The sequence below is a fragment of the Monodon monoceros genome, unplaced genomic scaffold (assembly GCF_005190385.1).
Source record: "Monodon monoceros isolate NGI ecotype Baffin Bay Population unplaced genomic scaffold, NGI_Narwhal_1 Super_Scaffold_13, whole genome shotgun sequence".
In the NCBI taxonomy this organism is placed as follows: Eukaryota; Metazoa; Chordata; class Mammalia; order Artiodactyla; family Monodontidae; genus Monodon; species Monodon monoceros.
Genome location: NW_021703769.1, coordinates 80,186,833 through 80,210,417, shown reverse-complemented (window position 1 = coordinate 80,210,417; position 23,585 = coordinate 80,186,833). Strand labels below are relative to the sequence as shown.

Below are 23,585 nucleotides of genomic sequence, written 5' to 3'. Positions count from 1 at the left end.
TGAGTGTGGATGGCATGGAATGGTGGCAGGGAAGAGACTTGGTACATACTGGTAGGCAGTGGGTGGCGGACAATCATCACAATATGGGACTCGGAACAACTTAGATCTCTTCACAGTCTGGCTGAGGACACCTGCAAATACTGAATGTTAAATCTTGCCACCACTCCCCTTTCTGTCAGTCCAAAAAGACAGAAGGCCTCATACAGGCTATGGGTAGGATGACCATAGAATTGATCATTTTTACTCTTTACCTTTTACAGAAATGAGTCTGCCCTCTGGGCAACCACAGACCACTGGAGTTGAGGAAGTGTGGGTCTTTCAGGATCCTTAGCAGGGGTGTAAGGCAGTGAGGGATGATGTTCCTGGCAACTCAGAACAGGGTGCTGCTGTTCTGTAATTCACTGAAGAGGAATCAGCTCTGAGCACAGGTTCTGTGGTGAGGCAAGATCCAGATCAATGATCAACGTCCCCTTTCTTGACTCCCCCAGGATGAGTTAATTTTACACCCTTGGTTCTGCTCAGACACAGTCCTTATACACCTATTATTGCCTGTAGTCAAAACACACTACTGTACTTTGTGTGATTACGGGTGTCTGTCCCTCTATGACTGAGCTCCTCGAGTTTGTGGGGGGACGTCTAACTTGCCTCAGTGTCCCCAGCCCTCCTGGCACAGGGCCATCTGCATCACTGGCACCTCAGACACACCTCATGTGTGAGTGATAGTAGCATAGACTCTTCCATGGACCAACAGGTGGTTCTGAAAGAGTGAGGCTCTCTACCTGCCTTGTCTGGGCATCTGATTTTACATGCACTTCTTGTTATATGTGTTGGGTAAGGAGAGTAAAGAGGTGTTGATTTTAGTTGTTCATATCTTTCTCTACTCAGCTTCTTTGGGGCCTACAGCATGGATGTGATTACTGGCACAGCATTTGGAGTGAACATTGATTCCCTCAGCAACCCACACGATCCCTTTGTGGAATATACTAAGAAGCTCTTGAGATTTGATTTCCTTGATCCACTCCTTATCTTTTCAGGTATGTGGACCACTATATTTCTTTTTCTTTCCTTCATTCGTTCGTTCCTTCCTTCCTCCCTTCCATCTCTTTCTTCCTTTTATAGACATCTATATTGAGATATAATTTATATACCATGTAATTCACCCATTTAAAATGTACAATTCAATAATATTTAGAACCTAAGTGTCTGTTGACATATGGATGAAGAAAACGTGGTAGGTATATGTACGTGCGTGTGGGTGTGTGTGCGCACGCGCAGTGGAGTTCTAGTAAGCCGTCAAAAGGAAGGAAATCCTGCCATTTGCATAATGTGGATATACCTTGAAGGTATTATGATAAGTGAAATAAGTCAGACAGAGAAAGACAAATACTTAAATGCTAAATCAAAAAGAAGAAAATCAAACTCATAGAAGAACTATTTCATAGTTTTGATTTACCAGAAGTGGGGTTGGGTGGTGGGGGAAGTGAATGAAGGTGGTCAAAAGGTACAAACTTTGAGTTATAACATAAATAAATACTGGTGGTATGATGTGCAATGTGACTACAGTTAAAACCACTATATGATATATTTGGATGCTGCTAGGGCATAGAGCTTTGCTTATTGCACCTTTGTGGTATAAGTTTTGAAATCAGGAAGTATGAGTCCTGCAACTTATTTCCTTTTTTTTTTTTCCCCAATATTGGTTTGGCTCTTCTGGGCCCCTTGAAATTCCGTATGAATTTTAAATTCAGCTTGTAAATTTCTACAAGGAAGCCAGCTAGGATTCTGACAGGGAATGTGTTAAATCTGTAGATTTGCTATCTTGACAATGTTAAGTCAAGATAGCAAATGTTAAATATTAAATCCTGATACATGAACATGGGATGTTTTTCATTTACTTCGATCTTTATTCCAACAATGTTGCAGTTTTCAGAGTAGAAATTTTGCACTTTTTTGTTAACTTATTCCTAAGTATTCTATTTTTTACTTTATTATAAATGGAGTTATTTTCTTAATTTCACTTTTGGATTACTTATTGCAAGGTATAGAAATACAATTGATTTTTGTGTATTGGTTTTGTATCCTGAAACCCTGCTGAACTTGTTAATTAGTTCTAATAAGTTTTTAGTGGAGTCTTTATAATTTTCTATATACAAGATTATGTTATCTTATGATAGAGATCGTTTACATCTTCATTTCCTACATGGATACGTTTTATTTCTTTTCCTTCCCTAATTCTCCTGGCTAGGACCTCTAGTACAATGTCGAGAAGAAGTGGTGAGAGAAGCTTCCTTGTCTTGCTCTTAAACTTAGAGGAAATCATCCAGTCTTTGACGATTAAGGATTGCGTTATATGTGGGTTTTTAGTAGATGGCCTTCATCAGGTTGAGGAAATTCCCTTCTGTTCCTTTTTGCTGAGTGTTATTATCACAGGAGGGTGTTGGATTTTGTCAGTTGCTTTTACTGTATATTTAGATGGTCATATGGTTTTGTTCTTTATGCTATTGAAACTGTGTATTACACAACCTTGCATTCCTTGAATGAAACCCCCCTTTGTTGTGGTGTATACCTCTTTTTATATTTTGCTGGATTCATTTGTTGAGGATTTGTGCATCCATGTTTCTCTCCGAGCACTCCCTTTGCAACATTCCATCAGTTTGGGTATGTCTTGACTTCATTTTTATTCACTTCAAAGTAATTCCTGATTGCCCTTTTGATTTCTTCTACAACCCATTGGTTATTTACGAGTGTACTGTTTAATTTCCACACATTTGTGAGTTTCCCAATTTTCTTTCTATTATTGATTTCAAATTGCATTCCATTATGGTTGAAAGACATACACTGTATTAAATCTATCCCATTATTTTTTTGAACACCATGATTAATTGAAGTAGCAGACTATGGTCTGTTTTATCCAAAGAAACTGTAGTTCAGTAGATAAAAGTCAATGAAGTCCAAAATGTAACCCTGTTCCTCTGGTCACGTGAAAGATAGAGGGAGGACCACTGATCTCACTACTATAGTGATGACCCCTATATGTGGACTTGCCCTTGCTCAGGCCTTGGCTTGGAAGTCTGAGCAAAGGTCATAGAGGGACTGATCCTGGTTGAGATCCCTGGTGTCTCTTACTCTCTGATTGGTAGTGCAAATTATAATTGCTCCAGGTAAATTTTGCATTTTTACTCTGCTTTCCTTTTATCTTTTCCCTTACAGCACTTTTTCCGTTCCTTCGTCCAGTCTTTGAAATATTAAATCTCTCTGTGTTTCCAAAAAATGCTGTGAATTTTATCACAAAATCTATAAAAAGGATGAAAGAAAGTCGCCTCAAAGATAAAGAAACGGTAAAATCTGGTGGTGGTGACATGAGGGTGTTCACCTTTTGGTAATTTATTGAGCTGTATACACATGACTTATGCACATCTCAGCATTTTTAAAGGTAGGTAGAGAACTACAGATTTTAGAGTAGAAGAGTTCTAAACTTTGGGGGTAAATAAATATATAATTTACCTTTGGGGGTAAGTTCTTTGGGGAAGAAGATAAGAAAATGAGTCAGAGAGAAATGTTTAAGTTTAAAATAGGTGTGCCAATTAGTATATCACTGCATAAATATGGTTGAGTTAAGACTTTACCATTTCCCTTCAATAAATTGTCAAAGGATAAAAGTTACTGTTTATAAATGATTTTACTCATATTTCACCAAATATTAGATTGGCAAAGAATCACTTCAAATCCGATTCTCCTATTTTATAGATTTTCCGATGGAATGCCCCATCAGGCACCTGGCGGAGGGTAGTCTGTGTTAAATTTGAGCCCTCTCATAGGCTTGAGTGGGCAGGGGTCTTCTGCTGGCAATGAGGCTGCAAGCTGGTTAAGCCAGCTTTGCCTCATGAGGCCTGGAGGCCAGCACAAGGATGTCTGCAGGTCAGGGGGACAGGGCTGGGTATCCCAGGAAAACACTGAAAGCTGTGTAGCAATCTGGAAGGATGGGGCTCTTGAAGGTGCTTCTACAAAAGCTGCCAGTGAACTCTGCAAATGTCTGGGTATTAATTGATGTGGCCATTCCTTAAGAATTAAAGCTGGAGGGAAAAAAAAGATTGAGGTTTTTTCTTCTTGCTCTCCTGAGCAAACAGGTATGACAGGAGAGAGAGCAGGTAACTCTTTGGTTAAGAAGCTGTTTCAAAAACCAGAGAAACCAAAGATCAGAGAGAGTGAGGACCAAAAAGCAGATGGGCGTGATGGCTGGGTTTCTCTCAGGGAAACATCATGCTCTCTAAGATTTGTAGGTGGATGTTTTGGTCACTGAGGCCTCAGTCAGTACTCGTCAGCCTTCTGCTCTTTAAGGGGCCGTATTCTCAGGAAAGAGGTGTGAAATGTGCACTCCTGATTTATTTCTGGCTTCACAGGTGACTTTCCGCCATTGACATTTCTCTTTCTGTTTCCAGCACCGAGTGGATCTTCTTCAGCTGATGATTAACTCTCAGAATTCCAAAGATGTGGACACCCGTAAAGGTAACCAGGGAGAGCTTCCGAGGGGCCGCTGTCGGTGGGGCGCAGAGCTAGGGGGTGGTTCTGAAAATGTGCAGGAAGTTTTCCAGGCAGCTGGGGATTTCTGCCAAGTTGAAGGAAGACACGTGGTCAGACAGAAATGGTAGCCAGAGGTACTTTCTAGAAGTACGCAGGCACAACCTTGTTCAGAGCTCGAAGGGCAAGTATAACAAGGATGTCATGCCCATCAGTCAGTCATGGTCTGTGGATCACCTACAGCCGAACCTCTGGGGAACTTGTTTCCAATGTCAATTCTCAGGCTCCTCTGGACCCAGTGAGTCAGAACCTCTGCCTGTAAATTTGCATCATCAAGGCTTCATCCCATCAGGAGGAACATTGCCCCAGTGTTGACGACCTTAACTTGGAACACTTGGTTAAAGTTGTGTTCACTAGCTTAGTCTACTGTAAAGTTCCATTTTTTCCTTTGTCATTAACAAGCAGCTGGTGGGAGAAACCTTTGAGACTGGAAATATAGTGTTCCTCTTCAAACTGTCACCCACTAGTTTTACCATCCACGGATGGTTTTTGACTGAAAACTTCATTACTGTGATGTTTGCAAAGTGAATTTGTAATTTCATCATTCTTCTGTATTTATCAGTTGATGTTCTATTTTAAGGGAGAGCTTTCCATTCTCCCCCATCATTTATTTATTTATCTATATCAGTACATTCTCATGTGTAATTTACTCTCATATCATTTTTTAACATCTTTATTGGAGTATAATTGCTTTACAATGGTGTGTTAGTTTCTGCTTTATAACAAAGTGAATCAGTTATACATATACATATGTTCCCATATCTCTTCCCTCTTGCATCTCCCTCCCTCCCACCCTCCCTATCCCACCCCTCTAGGTAGACACAAAGCACCGAGCTGATCTCCCTGTGCTATGCAGCTGCTTCCCACTAGCTATCTATTTTACATTTGGTAGTGTATATATGTCCGTGCCACTTTCTTACTTCGTCCCAGCTTACCCTTCCCCCTCCCCGTATCCTCAAGTCCATTCTCTAGTAGGTCTGTGTCTTTATTCCCGTCTTGCCCCTAGGCTCTTCATGAGGTTTTTTTTTCTTTCTTTAGATTCCATATATATGTGTTAGCATACAGTATTTGTTTTTCTCTTTCTGACTTACTTCACTCTGTATGACAGACTCTAGGTCTATCCACCTCACTACAAATAACTCAATTTCATTTCTTTTTATGGCTGAGTAATACTCCATTGTATATATGTGCCACATCTTCTTTACCCATTCATCTGTTGATAGACACTTAGGTTGATTCCATGTCCTGGCTATTGTAAATAGTGCTACAATGAACATTGTGGTACATGACACTTTTTGAATTATGGTTTTCTCAAGGTATATGCCCAGTAGTGGGATTGCTGGGTCATATGGTAGTTCTATTTTTAATTTTTTAAGGAACCTCCATACTGTTCTCCATAGTGGCTGTATCAATTTACATTGCCACCAACAGTGCAAGAGTGTTCCCTTTTCCCCACACCCTCTCCAGCATTTATTGTTTCTAGATTTTTTGATGATGGCCATTCTGACCGGTGTGAGATGATATCTCATTGTAGTTTTGATTTGCATTTCTCTAATGATTAATGATGTTGAGGATTCTTTCATGTGTCTCTTGGTAATCTGTATATCTTCTTTGGAGAAATGTCTATTTAAGTCTTCTGCCCATTTTTGGATTGGGTTGTTTGTTTTTTTGACATTGAGCTGCATGAGCTGCTTGTAAATTTTGGAGATTAATCCTTTGTCACTTGCTTCATTTGCAAATATTTTCTCCCATTCTGAGGGTTGTCTTTTTGTCTTGTTTATGGTTTCCTTTGCTGTGCAAAAGCTTTTAAGTTTCATTAGGTCCCATTTGTTTATTTTTGTTTTTATTTCCATTTCTCTAGGAAGTGGGTCAAAAAGGATCTTGCTGTGATTGATGTCATAGAGTGTTCTGCCCATGTTTTCCTCTAAGAGTTTGATCGTGTCTGGCCTTACATTTAGGCCTTTAATCCATTTTGAGTTTATTTTTGTGTATGGTGTTAGGGAGTGTTCTAATGTCATACTTTTACATGTACCTGTCCAGTTTTCCCAGCACCACTTATTGAAGAGGCTGTCTTTTCTCCACTGTATATTCTTGCCTCCTTTACCAAAGATAAGGTGACCATATGTGCATGGGTTTATCTCTGGGCTTTCTATCCTGTTCCATTGATCTATATTCCTGTTTTTGTGCCAGTACCATACTGTCTTGATTACTGTAGCTTTGTAGTATAGTCTGAAGTCAGGGAGCCTGATTCTTCCAGCTCCGTTTTTCTTTCTCAAGATTGCTTTGGCTATTCGGGGTCTTCTGAGTTTCCATACAAATTGTGAAATTTTTTGTTCTAGTTCTGTGAAAAATGCCATTGGTAGTTTGATAGGGATTGCATTAAATCTGTAGATTGCTTTGGGTAGTAGAGTCATTTTCACAACGTTGATTCTTCCAATCCAAGAACATGGTATATCTCTCCATCTATTTGTATCACCTTTAATTTCTTTCATCAGTGTCTTATAGTTTTCTGCATACAGGTTTTTTGTCTCCTTAGGTAGGTTTATTCCTAGATATTTTATTCTTTTTGTTGCAATGGTAAATGGGAGTGTTTTCTTAATTTCACTTTCAGATTTTTCATCATTAGTTTATTCTCATATCATTTTTAACTTTGATTCTAAAATTCTCTCAGGTTTGTCCACTGGATCCCTTTTAAGTAGGCTCCTGTATCCTTTTTTATTTCTTTTTTTATTCTTAAATGGTTTTTTTTCCAATAGACTATTCTTAGAGCAGTTTGGTTCACAGCAAAATTGAGGGGAAAGTACAGAGATTTCAAACATACATCCTCCCCCCACCTACACACAGTGTCTTCCACTATCAAAAGATCACATCAAAGTACAATTGTTACAGTCAATGAACCTACACTGACATATTATTATCACCAAAAGTCCATAGTTTACATTAGTGTTCATTCTTGGTGTTGTCCTTTTTATGGGTTTTGACAAATGTACAATGACATGTATCCACCATTATAGTATATAGAGTATCATTTTCTGAGAACTTCCTCACTTTCTTTTTTTTTATTGGAGTATAGTTGCTTTACAATATTGTGTTAGTTTCTGCTGTACAATGAAGTGAATCAGCTATATGTATACATATATCCCCTCCCTCTTGGACGTCCTTCCCATCCCCCACCATCCCGCCCAACTAGGTCATCACAGAGCACCGAGCTGAGCTCCCTGTGCTATACTGCAGGGTCCCGCTAGCTATCTATTTTACATATGGTAGTGTATTTATGTCAAACCTAATCTCCCAATTTGTCCCACCCTCCCCTTTCCCCCTGTGTCCACATGTCCATTCTCTACATCTGTGTCTCTATTCTGATGCAAGACGTTCCAGGTATCTATTCTGTTTCCCTTAACTAGTCCTGAAAGGAGCTCTGGTTTCCTTTAGTGAGAAATGGTATTTAGAAATCAAAACCTGGGATCTAGGAGTGTTCATTTCTACTATGGTTTCTTTGCTACTACATCCTTTCGGTGGACAAAGATAAGACCATCAAACATATCATCAAAATATATTTACACAAGACTGATGAACATAAGTATTTCTTTTTTTTGTTTGCTTGGTTTTTAAAATTAATTTTATTTATTTATCTTTGGCTGCGTTGGGTCTTTGTTGTTGCGCCTGGGCTTTCTCTAGTTGTAGCGAACGGGGCCTACTCTTCATTGCGGTGCACGGGCTTCTCACTGTGGTGGCTAGGAGCACGGGGTCTAGGTGCACAGGCTTCAGTAGTTGTGGCACGGGCTCAGTAGTTGTGGCGCATGGACTTAGTTGCTCTGCGGCATGTGGGATCTTCCTGGACCAGGGCTCGAACCCATGTCCCCTGCATTGGCAGGTGGACTCTTAACCACTGTGCCACCAGGGAAGCCCCAAGTATTTCTATATCTACTCATAACCAGTGATGTAAACAGAACGTCTCTTTGAAACAAGAATGCCCTCGTTTTTAGTTTATTTCCATGATATGAATACTCACACTTGGTTAACTTCAAGATACCAATGGTTTGACAACCATCTCACAATATTCTTAGATTTTTACAGATTGATTCTTGAGAGAGGGATGAGGTGACTCTAGCACACCACTATAAATATATCCACAACTATGTCCCTGTCTATCTATCTGTCTATCTATCTAACTACTTACCTATCTATCTGACATCTATCTAACTACGTGGTCCAATACAAATTTCTGTAGGAAGTATTCTGTATCTGCACTGTTCAATATAGTAATCACTAGACATGTGGCTATTGAACATATGGGTAATGCCACAGAAGAACTAAATGTTAAATTGTACTTAATTTTAATCAATTAAAATTTAAATTAAATAGCCACATATTAGACAGTACAGCTCTAAACTTTTAGTATCCTAGCGTTTATGCTAACTGGGGGAAAGAATTTGATAGTTGAATTTACCCACAACTGCTTCACAGAAATCATCATGGGGAAATCAGAACTCTGTAGATCTTTCTTCCACTCATTTTGTATTGTTTTAGTTGTGAATTACATGATTGGGCAGGTACCATGTTGATCTGAGTGTTCTAAGTATCTAGTATAGTCCCATCAAATAGATTGGAGCTTGACCATGCTTGGATTTTCTCAGGAGAAAATAAAAATGGAGACCCATTTATAATCACAAGGGCTGTTTGCTGAGCACAAGGGAGAGCAAAGAGAGGGGGCTTGTACTGAGGAAGATGACATTCAGGTCATGACTGAATAAGCATTGCTAATTCCACTCCCTGGACCCTATTTTTCTATATTGTATGCTGGCCAATGCCCTTCTAAGGACACATTCTTTCTTCCGCTATTTTAATGCCATTGATTAGACTAGGATCAATCAGCACTCTTCTAGCTTTTTTTTTTTTCTGTAGTTTCTGTATATCTGTGATCATCCATTTGAAGACTTGTGCCCCAAGTCTTCTATTAATTTTCCCTACAGTACAGCCTTAGTATTGCAAACTTTCTCAAAAAAATTCATGTTATACTTTAGCTAGAATAATATAATTTTTAAAGGAAAAATATGGCTACCCCATACTGTTTGTAGCTAAAGTGCATTTAGGATTCTCCAAGGGGCATACTGATAATGCTGTGTGTGTTAGACAGAAATGCTATCTCTTGAAATTACTCAGCTGTGTTGGTGGAAACTGTGGCATAACCAGGAGCAGAGGGCCAAGTATAGTACAGACCTTGAGGAAAAAGTGGATTAAGAAAAGTTTTGCCTGTTTCTGGCTCTGTAAAACAGACAAGAGAGAGCAAACCACTCCCAGTTTTGCTCTGAATTGCTTTTCCATTTTTTTCCCTAGGGATTTGGGAGTCTCATTTGGATTTCTCATCCTCTAACCTGTGATGTTTTATATTGACATGCTTTCCCTACAATGTCTCTCCTCCCCTTTTAGCTCTGTCTGACCCAGAAATGGTGGCCCAAGGTATTATCTTTATTTTTGGTGGCTATGAGCCCACTGCTGAGGCTCTTTCCTTCCTTTTCTATGAATTGGCCACTCACCCTGACATCCAGCAGAAGCTGCAGGAAGAGATTGATGCAGCTCTCCCCAGTAAGGTGAGTGATGCTACCTGGAGAGGGAGGGGGGAAGTGAAGCCTTAGCACGAATGTCTCCTTGCCACTTCTCAGGAGATTTTTGCAAAAAGCATAAGTATCAAAGTTTTCACTTGTGCTATTGAGGAAGGATCTCAAGAGTCAAACACAAAGGGGGAAAACGTAGGTAATGCGTACTACTCGCAGAAATATAAGTGGTTTGAAACAAGTGCTGGTCCTGGCATATCAGTTATCACAATAATGCCACATAAAAATCACAAAACCTCGGGGCTTCCCTGGTGGCGCAGTGGTTGAGAGTCCGCCTGCCGCTGCAGGGGACACGGGTTCATGCCCCGGTCCGGGAAGATCCCACATACTGCGGAGCGGCTGGGCCCGTGAGCCATGGCCGCTGAGCCTGCGTGTCCGGAGCCTGTGCTCCGCAATGGGAGAGGCCCGCGTACCGCAAAAAAAAAAAAAAAAAATCACAAAACCTCAGTGGCATCTAACAGTAAGCATCTATTGCTCTAGTGCCCTCATAGTTATCTGCTGACATTGCCTGGACTTGCTTGGTTCTGGCTCTTGGCTGATCTAGGCTGGCCTTGGCTAAGCTGGCTAGGCTGACTCAACTCCACACTTGCTTCTCCTGCCTCTCAATCTCCACGTGTCTACTTCTCAAGGCAATTGTAGATGGCAAGAACCAAAAGTCCAATCATATGGGTGATTTTCAAAACTCTCCTAGCATCACACTTAGCCAGATTTCCACTGGTGTAAAGCAAACCACCTGGCCAACCCCAGAGTCAGAATGGGAGGGAACCACAAAGGTAGGTGGCAAAGGGCATGGACCCAGGAAGGGCTGGAGAACTGGGATCATTAATTCAGTCTACCACCCTGGGCACACTGCAGACTAGGAGGAGCCTTGTAACAACAAAGGGCTTAAAGTAGGAAACAGAGGACGTGAGTTTGAGTCCTGGCTGTGGTTTTGGACAAATTTTATCACCTTTCAGAGTCCTGGGTCCTTCAAATATAAGGTAAGGATAGATTGTAGTGCCTAACTAAATTAGAGATGATCTGTCTTCTCTGGTAAACCACATATTGCAATTCTTTTCATTGTAATAAGATGGTCACCAGGCAAGAGAGAATTGCTAAAGCATTGTCTTCTTCCTCTTTTATAATAATACAATGACAAGAACACTATTGGCCAACATTTGCTTTTTTACTATATATGTCTGTCCTAGATGCTATTTATAAACAAATCTAACCTTCATAAGATTCTGTATAAGTCAGGAGAAGCTAGGTTATGCCTCAGTAACAGGTTAGCCCTCAAATCTCAGAGCTTTCAGAGCAGAGGTTTACTTCTAACCCACATCTACATGACCAACATGGATTGTTAGTGGAGGATGGGAGAGGGCAGCTCTGCTCCACAGCGCTACTCGGGGATACAGGCTAAGAGGCTCCACCTTCCTGTAGCTACCTTATCTGGAACATGAGGACTTCCTGTTGTCTGGGGAATAAGGGACTCGAGCGTTGCTCACTGGCTTTTCAAATGATTTGTCCCCGAACTGACATAATCGCCTCGGTTCACAGCCCATTGGCAAAGCTGGTTTCCTTAACTTCAAGTGGGCTGGGAAATACAGGGACTACGTGGATACTGGGTGAGCAGTGTGTGTGTCTGCCACACAAGCCTATGAAGTGTCAACTCTAATTATCTCCATGTAACGTTTCAGAAACCTGAGCGACAGAGAGATGAAATACTTTCACATACTAGTCGTGTACCTAGTGGTGAAAACGCCAACCTATGTGCCAGGGTGTCTGTCTCCTGAGCCAACTCTTACCCTCTACAATGTTGGCCCTTAAATATAACCCCACGTGACAGCCACGTGTCACCCCCACTGGTCTCAAATCTCTGCCAAAAGTGGAATTCTTTGTGGTGTGAGGAGAGCTGGCCTCTAGGGCTGGAGTGGCTTGTTTAGACTTTCAGACCTTAACAGTCACCCCTGAAGGGACAATAGGAGACTGTTCCAGCAACAGAGGCTGTGGCTGAGGGTAGGGTTCTCATCCTCTTGTAACTTTCCCTGGATCTGAAATTGTGTTCCTTGTAGCACCCAATCTTGCTCTTTGTTTTTGTATTTGGTTTAGAAAGGAACGTGTTTCTCCCTAAATTATTTATAGAGTTTTAACATCATAAAGTATTTTCAGATTTTATAGGTATAGTCAAAAGAATTAGTAAACGAGATTTCTCAAGTAAAAATTTTATGTTGAGTAGAGGATTGCACTTATACATTTCTTCCCTTGGTACAGAGTGTGGCCTCTCTTTTGAAAGGAAACGGTGACTTTGCACATTTCACTTGAGACTAAGGGTCATAGTCTATTAGTCGTGTTTGTTCTCGTGAGAAAGAAAATACACTAGATGATAACGTGCGGGATTTCAGGCCCTGTTTAGGGCATTGTCCCAATGTTCTCGTATAGTCATAACCACTCCACACATCTCAGTGGGCCACTGAGCAGGTCAAAGGACATGATAGATATTATAACATCTATAAATGTTAAGGTCCTTTACCAGTTGAAATTATTCTCTGGAACTCCTACCATTTCAATAGGACTATTTAGACTGAGTTGAAGTTTGATCCCAATCTCAATTTATCAAAATCTATTTCTTTCTTCCAGGCACCTCCCACCTATGAGTCCCTAGAACAGATGGAATATCTTGACATGGTGTTGAATGAATCTCTCAGATTATTCCCACTTACTGCTAGACTTGAGAGAGTCTGTAAGAAAGATGTGGAAGTCCATGGGGTGTTGATTCCCAAAGGGACAGTGGTGATGGTGCCACTCTTCACTATTCACAGAGATCCGGAACACTGGCCAGAGCCTGAGGAGTTCCGTCCTGAAAGGTAGGAGAACCCAGGGAAGGGAACCCTCTCTGATCCAGAATGGTTCCAGCATATTAGACGCCTCTTACTGTAGGAGACAAATGAGCGATCGTACCATCATTTATTTGTGCCTCTTTTTACTGTTTGATGTTTTTTCTTAATATAAGAGTGATCATTGTCCGAATCAAATTTTACAAACTGTGGACTAGAGAAAGGAATTATAGCTGTCTACATTCCTAATACCTTAAGATAAGCCTCACTGATAATGTGATGTATGTCCGCATGGACATTTGTCTAGGCATATATAGATTTTTTAAACTAGAATGGTAGTATATTTAATTTGGTTTTGAACTGCTTACTTGATTTAACAGTAAACGATAAACAACACTCTATGTGAATTTGTGTGTGTATCTGTCTATCTAGCTATCTCTCTCTATATATAATTATATAAGTGATTATATGCATCTGCCATAATTTACATAACCACTATCTTATTTTAGGTGTATAGGCCTTTTATTTCCTTTAAGTTTTCCTGTCTGTTCTCCTTAGCTCTTTGAATTCATCACTAATGTGCCCACATTTCCATTTCTTTAAACACTGGCTACATTTCCTCTAGCATTATTGTGAGAGAGCAGGCTGGGGACCTAGAGGTCTCATCCCTGGTGTTTCAGGCAGCCTCACTGAGGACCGAGGTGCACACAGGTGCCCTGGTTCTGTCTGTGGCTGCACACCTGGGCCAGCTCCCTTCTACCTCAGTACTTGGTGACCTTCCAAAGAGAAGTCCTCTGCTCTCTAGATGTCTGAGACTTCCTCCTTGGAGGGGTTGAGCATCCTCTTTGGGAATTCAGAGTCAAGGTCTGGCTTCGGTACAGATTGGACTCTGGAAAGAGTGGATGCTTTCCCACTTATTGTACAGTGAGCAAAATTTGAGATGAATATTTTAGGGCACTAGCTGGGATCTAGACTTTTATGAGCCCCTGACTATAAGCTCCCTGATGGCAAGGACTTTATCTTGTTCGCCCTAGTGTCCTGAGTGCTAGCATAACCTCTACACATAGCACTTCTTGAAACAGGAAGTTGGAGTGGACCAAGTCCTCTGTTTTCTGGCCCAGGGAACCTCTGTGTTTCCCTGAAGCTCAGTAGCTCCCTCTCCTGCAGCTTCACGAGCCTAAAACCAGAGACCACTCACCGTTATTTCTTTTTTGCTGTTGTTCATTTTGGTTCACTTTATTTATTTTTTATTGGAGTATTGTTGCTTTACAATGTCGTGTTAGTTTCTGCTGTACAGCAAAGTGAATCAGCTGTATGTATACCTATATCCCCTCCCTCTTGGACCTCCCCCCCCCCCATCGCACCCATCTAGGTCATCACAGAGCACAGAGCTGAGCTCCCTGTGCTGTACCGCAGGTTGCCACTAGCTCTCTGGTTTACACATGGTAGTGCGTTTATGTCAATCCAGATCTCCCAGTTCGTTTTTGATTCATTCAGTCGTCAAGCAGAGAGTTAGAGCTCACCTGCGTGTCAGGGACTCGGCCAGGCAGTGAGAAATCCAAATGTTTACAAAAAAGCCTATCATGGAGAATTTTTGACGTATGCACAAGTATATTCTATAGGCACTAGCCTGTGGAAGACTTTTAATGTATCTATACGTGCCCATTCCCTGCCCAACAACCATCCCATGTCTCTGCTCCATCCACATGCTACTGCTACCCTCCTCCATCTACCCATAGTATTTGAAGTCACAGTGTCTGTAAATATTCCAAAATGTTTTGCAAAGTAGGGACTCTTTAAAATATACATAATCGCAATGCTATTATCACTTTCCACAATTCCATATTTTTCCTTAATATATTCAAACACTGAGGAGTCAAATTTGAATAAAACAGAGGTCTAACCATCAAGGAATTTATAGGCTAGTGGAACAGATAGACAAGGAAATCAGTGGTTATTCTATAGTAGCGTCATATAGTTATGGAAATGTGGCCTAAGCATTCTGTGCTGTGGGGGAGACAGACAGACAGACACAAGGGGACGGGAAGGAAGGGAATACAAGGGGGAAATGACAATTTAAATCCTGGGAGCTGATTCTCCTGCTGCCTTCCCCCATGAGCACATGACCGACATACGTGTGCGTGGAGGCAGGAACCCACGTTTCCTTCAATCAGTTCAGAGCATGAACATCTCACTGCCTGAATGTAAATTTAGTGTTAAGAGATAAATTTGGTTTTCAACAGCATTCATCTCATCTCCTCAACAGGACTGAAAGCTCCTATAGGGTCCGGGGAATGGGAAGGATCTGGAGTTTACCTTTCTCAGAGCAAAATCACCACAGCAGGACTCAATGACTAGCTCGCACAGGCATCCCTAATGCTGCTAGTTGAGTGTTTAAGTTAAGCCTCAGACTTTGAGCTCTTGTGGGTTTTCTGTTTCATTAATTTGTTTCATTTACTGTTGTGGAACCAGGTTCAGTAAGGAGAACAAGGAGAGCAGAAATCCTTACACATACATGCCTTTTGGAAGTGGACCCCGAAACTGCATTGGTATGAGACTTGGTATCATGAACGTGAAACTTGCTGTTGTCAAAGTCCTGCAGAACTTCTCCTTCAAACCTTGCAAAGAAACACAGGTCAGACGGTTACCTAGCTGCATTAATTGTGTTTATTGTGAGTTTTTAAAACTGATATAGATAGATAGATATCATATATATATATATGCACGCACACACACATACACACACATATATGAATGTGTTCTATTCAAGGAATAATTTGTCATATTGGACATGAATGTATTTGGAGCCATCTGTGACCTTTGTCCTTCAGCTCTGGATGGCTAAGCCTGTGGCTTTGTAATGACCCAACTATAAAGGTCATCTAGAGTCAATGCAGTTAGCATGACATGATTCTTTGCAGTCTTTTGAACCTCAGCAATGTTTTAAATTTCATTTCAAGTCCACTGGAATGAAGGGAAGTGTGTGCACAGTCATGAGAGCACACACTGAAAAGTCATGGCTCTTCAGTGATCTCTTCTCCACCAGAACTTACAGAAGCTCTCCTGGCAGTGGTTCTCAGCCACTGCTTGTATAATGAAATTATTGTGGTGCTTTAAAAAATCCTGATGCCTAGGTCATCTCATTTATTCTAAAATAATTCGCCCGGAGTGTGGCATTCAAACCACTCCCGCGGATTCTCCTGTGTAGCCACGGTGAGAACCCCTGATGGAAAGCATTTCTGCCAGATGTGAAGGACTCCCACAGCCCCCTCACCTTCCAGGGGTCCTGCTGCCATCAAGATGGGCTCCCTTTACATTCTAATAATAACTCTATGTGTGCTCTTCCCCGCCCACCCCACCCCCCCGATTCTGTTCTTCCCCCTTCAAGTTCTAGCTCAATCCTGAGCCCCTCCATGGAGCCTCCCCCACCCAGTCCACAGCCCACTCTCCCCTCTGCTCTGTATCAGTCACCACAGGCTGGCATCACGGTTCCTACGACCTAACTTAACACTTTGTCATGGAACCATCCAGTTTGGTTCCTATGTTTTCTTTATACCTATGAACGTCTTGAACTGTAGCCTCTCATTTTATTCCTTTCGTAAACTCTGAACGATGCCTCCCAGTCACCCAGCAAATGCTTAAGGAGTTCGATGTGCGGTGGATTAGAGTTCTTGGATACAAATTGTGAACAATTTGAACTTCTGCAATTTAACAAATGACACAAATAACACATGGCTTGTGTACATGCCTGGTGTACGTGTGTATGTCTATCTGCAGGGGACATATATGCATGTCATTTGAAATTTTAAAATAACAAGGTGTTACATTTATAGAAAGATCTGGAATCTCTCCTGAAGCACACAAAGAACAGTTACCATTTTTTCATCTCAAACACGGCCCTATAAGAAGGCTTATTTCTAGGAGTCACACATTTAGTAAGCAGCTCCTCCCCTTGGGTAGGCTTTCTCAGGGAAGAGGAGGATAGAGACGGTTTCCGTTTTACTTGTGGGAGTCTGTGTGGCCGTCCTGTAGGTGTATACAGACAGGGAACCCAGCCCTGAGAGAAAGGGAGCCTCTGGCACACCTGGGAAGGGCAGATACTCCCTGAAGCTCCACCCAGCCATCCACAGGCTGGGGCTTCTCTCCTCCATGACAATTTGTTTGCCCTTTAGTCAACTGAGATTAGAAGGTCACTCTGTTGGCTCCCCCAACACTGAAGGAGTGACTGGGTGAGAAAAGGGCTAAAAGTACTGGAACAAACACTGTAGGTCGTCAGAAGTTCACCATTTGCACTGCATTTGGGAGACAGGAAATGTTAAAAAAAAAAAAACAAAAAAAACAGGCATAATGCTTCACAACGACCTCTTCCGATCATGAAACTGGATGGGTTCTACTGGGAGAGGTGATTGGACTCTGCAGAAGTTGAGGAAGGCCGATGTAATTAACATGTGTGATTCCTACTAGGATTACCTTGCAAGTTTCAATGGACACAAAATTATCTTTACATGGCTCAAGATAGTTGGCCATAATGCCTAAGAATCTGGTAAATTTAAAAACCTCATCCTTTGTACCTAAAATTTAAATCCAAAAAAGAACACAAGCCAACCAGATTTTTGTCTCTAGCCTGGTATGAAATAAGCGCTCAATAGATATTTCATGGAAAGAATGATGGATGAATGCTTTCACTATCTCGTCTTGACATAACTTAAAGAATAAGTATAAACAATCAAAGATAAGGAGGGTAGATTGGATGAAGCTACCAACTTCTATTTATAAGATACATAAGTACTAGAGATGCCACGTACAACATGATGGCTCTAGTTAACCTTTCTGTATGGTGTACAGGAAAGCTGTTAGGAGAGTAGATCCTGAGAGCTATCACCTGAAGGAAACAATATTTTTTCTTCGTATCCATGAGCTGATGGATGTTAATGAAACTTACTGTGGTGATAATTTCACGATATATGTACGTCAAATCATTAGGCACTCCTGTAAGACAGTTATGTCTCAATAGGTGGAAATTTTAATTTAATAAAAAAGATAATAAGGGAATGCGGCAAACAACTTTACTCCATATAGTTCATACATAAATGTGGCCAGTTCCTTGAAAGACACGACTATTAAAGTTCACCCTATGAAAAACAGATAAGCTGACCATCCCTGTATCTATTAAATACATGGAATTTGTAGTTTCTAAAAAAGAATCAAAGGTATACGATGCTAAAACTAGCTGTTATATGTTTGTAAAGCATTATTGTCCATAATGTATCTTCTATATCAATACTTTGTTTCTCTTGCTGGCCTTGCTTCATTATTCGATTCTCACGTGTTTGTTTAACTGTTGCAGATGCACCTGAAATTAAGGCGTCAGGTACTTCTTCAACTAGAAGAACCCATTATTCTAATGGTTGAGCCCAGAGATGGGACCTTAACTGGAGCCTGACTTTCCCTAAGGACTTGCGCTTTGTTCTTCAAGGAAGCTGCGTCCCAGGACAACAGAGGCCTTGATTTACTTTGTGATAAAACACAGAAATGAAGATGCGATTCACCTACTGCGATTGATGGATGACTAGAGATTCTGCACATTCATTTAGCTTTCTCACTGTCTACGTGGAGTGTTATATATTGTGTCATATAAAAGAGGTGATTAATAAGTGCAAACTCAGCTTATCTGGTTCTCACAGAACTATCTCCACCCCACCACACCCCACTTAGGACCATCTACTCCTCCTGAGCACTGATCAGAATGAAAATTTCTCACAAGCTCTAATGAAAATAAGAATGATAGTGATGACTGAAGTAGTGACATTTATATCACAGATTTTATTTTGAATATTCTAAATTAAATATTATATTGAGAAAGTCAATAAACATCTCTTTACAAAAGTATAATCTGATACCTTTGTGCACATTAGGGGGGGAATGTATACAGCAGAATCAGGGAGATTCAGTGACTACTTGCTTTTGACCATCAAAATCACTGGTTGGTTGGGGCCTTTATCAAAACTCCAATTTGACTCCTATTAAATAGGTAAGAGCCAATCCACTGTGACTTTGCCTATGGCTTAGAAAGTATATTCGTAGTTTATACCTACCTTTTTTGGAGCACATATTTTTTGTAACACTCAACTGAGAAACTTATATTATTTGTTTGATTTAATGTTTTCATCTCATCTCCCCTGATGTTTCTGGAAGGCAGGAAAGATGTTTTTCACACCTCTTTGCATTCCATCCTCAACTCCCAACTGTCTTAACCACAATGAATGTGGAATAAAAGATGGTTAATTGGTCAGTTGTTCAGGCAGAAAGGCTACAAGCAATGATCAGTTTCAGTTGGTATCAGAAGCTGCCCAGGGCTCTTCCTTTCCCTTTTCTTCCCCCTCCCTCCATTTTTCCTCTCCCGCCTTGCCTTCCCTTCCTGGACAATCCAGTCCTAAAGTCACTGGGGGGTGGGGTGACAGAAGGTGGGCAGGCACACAATGCAGGGTGGGGGCGGAGAAGGGAGGCACAGTGACTCCAAGTCAGAGACTGAGTAGGGAGGGGAAAGTGTCCACAGGAACATCAGCCTGGCATGAGTGGATTCGTGGTTGAATTGCTTGGGCAAAACTCTTTCCCATACTGAACTTCTGTTTCCACACCTGTAAAGTGGGATGTAAATAATCCCAACACTGCTTATCTCACAGAGTTTTCCTGAGGATCGATTAAGAGAGATATGAAAGAACTTTATAAAGTGTACAGGGTGGTAGAGATGTTAGTGGTTAGTTTATCAAGAAAGAGACCCTCCAGGATGGAGTAGAAGGTGAGCAGCCATGAGAAGACCTCCTCCTCTTCCCTCTGCTGTGAAGTCTAGGGAAGTGCTTCTGCCTCAGGATAGGGGGCTTTCTCCATGGTGCAGTGCATGTGGGGCAGAAAGCATATCCTCCTACCTCACCCTAGTTCTCATCGACGGGCTTGCTAGGGAGACTTACCTCGTCTCTGTGTTGGGGCAGAACCCGGGTCACTACCCTCTCAGAAGACCTGGGCTCTAGAGCTATTTCCCCCACTAATTCCAGGGCAAAGCTGGGACTAGTGACAGTAAAGACTTCAGGCTCTAAACCTAGATGAACTATATCTGAATCCCAGCTCTGTAGGAATTGGTGATGAGTGCTTGGAGGGTCACTCAACCATTCTGTACCCCCGTTTGTTGCTCATCTTTAAAATAGGAACCATACAATACCTATCTCATGGGGTTGTTGGATGGATTGAATCCCTTAATGCAGACCAAGAAATTTATCTCTCCTTGCCTGAGGTTAGGTCTTGCTCTGTGTGTGTGTGTGTGTGTGTGTGTGTGTGTGCACGTGTGTGTGTGTGTGTGGTGTGATGTGTCTCTCTCTGAAGCCCCAGTTGAGAAACCACTCTAGAATTTAGAGCTCAAGACCTAAATTGTTGGTTGTCTTCTCCCAGGTCCATCCTATTCCATCTTGGCTCTCCATCTTGCCCTCAGGAATTCTTGGTTCCTGACTAGGCTGGGGGACCTGGGGACCCTCAATGGCATGTAAGGGAAAGAGAATAAAGGAGGGGGCAGGGTCACAGAAGTTGAGAAGCAGGCCATCAAGGGGCCTCGCAATTTGGATAAGGTCCTCATAGGTCAATTCTGGTCAATTTTCCTCACAGACAGATGAGGAAACAGACCCAGGGATGCCCAAGGTCACATGCTTCCAATGCATCAAGTCCTGTCGATTCTCATCTCTTCACATCTTTCAAGGAGAATGGAATTTTAAAAAAAGAAAGGTCAACTGTATCAATGCTAAAGGAGCTTATTTTCTAGCACATGTCACAGATATAATTCAATATTTATTTGTGAAATTATTTATGTTTCTCTCCCTTTTAAGTGTAGGCTTCATGAGAGCAAGGATTTTGACTTCTTTATAATTAGTCTTGGCACGTGGCCTGAACACAGCAGGCATGGATCCCAACCAACATACAGTGACACTGGGGTGAGGTGCCCACCTCTTCTAAGGCCAGGACAGAATGTCCTGTCACTCAGCACCACCTGCAAACCAGGAGACTAAGAAAAGTTGGCTATTTCCCTCTCCCAGCTGCCAAAACTTAAACCACCTGGTTACCCCCAAATGGCAAGATCAAGTTTTTCCCTTCTGAGAAGCATGAGGGCTTGGGAGCAGAGTTACAAACACATAATCTTGCTTTCATTGTTTGCACGCTCCAGATTGTGAAATTTGAATGTAATGCACAAATCCTTCCAGAGTAACACTGCCTCTCATACCGTGAGCACTTCTCTCGGCCGCGAAAGTCTAGATAGGCTTCCCAGAAGAGGAGTTACTTGGGCTAACAATATAAAAGGACAGGAAAATAAGACCATGATGCTTCATCTATACTGATATCTGAGCCTAATGCTGCCCAGAATGCTATTTGAGGTTCAACTTTGAGTGCTAAGGACTGAGAAGCCATTTACACCTGATGAGGGAACTGTGTTCTCTTACCTGTATAATTAGTTCACCTTGGCTGTACTATAACTACCTGTTTGTCTCTCTCTTCAACTGAATACTGTCTGGGTCTTAGTCATATCTGTACGCTAAGCATGAGGACAGAGCTTCGAAAGTACCTGCCGAGCCCATTAGTGCACAGATGAGTAGATGAGAGACATGGGTGTGGGGTGACCTTCAGGCACACATGTCTTCCTTTACAATCTTAGTAGGTAAGACTTTTCACGTTAGGTGTTCCCTGCTGTGGAATGAAGGGACACAAAGATCATGCCATCTATTTTTCCCCTGTGCAGAGTAAGGCCATTTGTATTGGTTAGGACGTGGCACTGGCTACATTTTATTCCCAGGAAATGACTAGCCTATCGCCATTGGGATAGATTCCAACCAGCTGGACCAGGTCCTGAGGTGAATAGGGCAGGTGATGGTCAAATAAGTCTTAGTGAGAAAATTATCTTAGCCGAGTACATATTTTGGAGGAAGATGAAAGCTTGTACTTTCCACAAGGGCTTTGTTTTTAAGAAGAATAAGAAAGGCTGTGGGTTTAGTTGAGTGAACTAAGTTGTCAGAAGTTATCAGATGGCACCCCAATCATCCCATGTGGGATGTATTTTGTGTTCCTCTCAGTTGGGAACATACAGAGGTGGATCCTACACACAAGACCCTTAGTGTCCTCATGACCTGCACCTGTCTTTACTCCTGGTGAGGTGAGATAGAGTCCTTGGTTCTGGAGACCCATGGGGGAGCTCCTGGGCAGGGGTAGCCATGGAGATAGGAGCCAGATTGTAACCAAGTCGCTGCTGCAGCCTCGGGTCTCACTATTTCCCATAGTGACCCTCATCACGAAACAGCAAACACTGCATACTGGCATCTCAGTGCAGAAGACTTGCCAATCTACCTTCATGTTAGCATACATGTGACATGTTGTGATCCATAGCTGTTGGGAAGCCACTTGCAGTCCCTGAACCTCAGTTTCTACATCTGTAAACTGGGGGTTGTGGCATGACCCCACTTAAAGGTGCCCAGACAAGGCACCATGAGGGGCCAGAGACAAATCAAAATTCCTAGGACTTTCCATCCTACTTTTCCTGGGGATCATCTTCCAGCTTCCCAGGTCTGTCCTTTGTTGGTATGGAAGCTTACAGCCACTCCTCTCCTTAGTCACCTCTCTGTAGGGCTCCATTATCCCAGAGACTCCAGAGGTATGCTCCATACTGAGCTCGGTTGACTATCTCATTCCCTCCACTGGGAGACTGCCTCCAAGAAACGACCTGCATGGATGGCTTCTAGACCAGCAAAACGCCTGCACAAGGCATACGCCCACTTGGACTTGAATCAGCGGAAGGAAGAATAGATATTTTCATGCATTACGATTTCCAGTGGCAGCTATGGATTTTAACAGCTGCCTTCTCAAGAAAGCCTGAACCCAAAGATGACAAATTATCATGGTAGAAATTTCATGCTGCATGACAACCTCCCAAGGAAATAAACGAGGGCAGGAGAGACAGTTGGGACTTACTGCACTTTACCAATGAGATCCATGCACTCAGGCCAGTGTTGGGCAGCCCTGGGGACTTTCAGAAGAACTGAAGGTGAGAAAGGATAAAGGGAGAAGGAAGCGCACAAACACAGCTGAAATGTCTTCCATTTCTGTTGAGTTTTAAGAACTTCAGAGGTTTTGTTTTTTACATAATCCACAGTTTCTCTGCCAAGCAGACAGAGAACCTGGCTCAGCGTAATCTTCAGCCACTCAATCCTTGGGTCTCTCCCACCAGGTATGTGGCAGGTGCTCACAGGTGACACTGACTTCTACTAAAGGCCTCCTCCTATCAGCTCCATTTTAAAAATGCTCCTAACATTTGGTAGAGTTAGTGTCATGCAGTAGAGAAGAGCATCCAATCCAGTCAATGAATGGGCTCCTTTTTCAAAATAAAACTTGTTGGTTGTCCCTGAAACACTCTGGTTACACAGGACTAGATCACATGTGCAGGTTTCAACAAGACTTTCCTCTGATTTCTCGAGACTCCTTGCTCTGTGTGCAGCAAAAGCGGTGGCCCTGGATGGAGGAAATCTCCCCAGTGGGGACGGGCTGCCTGCTA

The 23,585-nt window shown here is 42.0% G+C and overlaps 1 protein-coding gene across 1 annotated transcript in view; it reads left to right on the top strand.

The window, feature by feature from the left end:
* The window catches only part of LOC114894199 (cytochrome P450 3A29-like), a 28,903-nt gene extending 10,008 nt beyond the window's left edge, over positions 1–18,895 (top strand). The window contains exons 7-13 of the mRNA XM_029220686.1: positions 886–1,034; positions 3,211–3,338; positions 4,440–4,506; positions 10,009–10,169; positions 12,810–13,036; positions 15,479–15,641; positions 18,354–18,895. Coding sequence (XP_029076519.1) covers positions 886–1,034; positions 3,211–3,338; positions 4,440–4,506; positions 10,009–10,169; positions 12,810–13,036; positions 15,479–15,641; positions 18,354–18,449 — 991 coding nt within the window. The 3' untranslated portion in view covers positions 18,450–18,895. The remainder of the gene's footprint in view (positions 1–885; positions 1,035–3,210; positions 3,339–4,439; positions 4,507–10,008; positions 10,170–12,809; positions 13,037–15,478; positions 15,642–18,353) is intronic.
* The last annotated feature ends 4,690 nt before the right edge of the window (positions 18,896–23,585 follow it).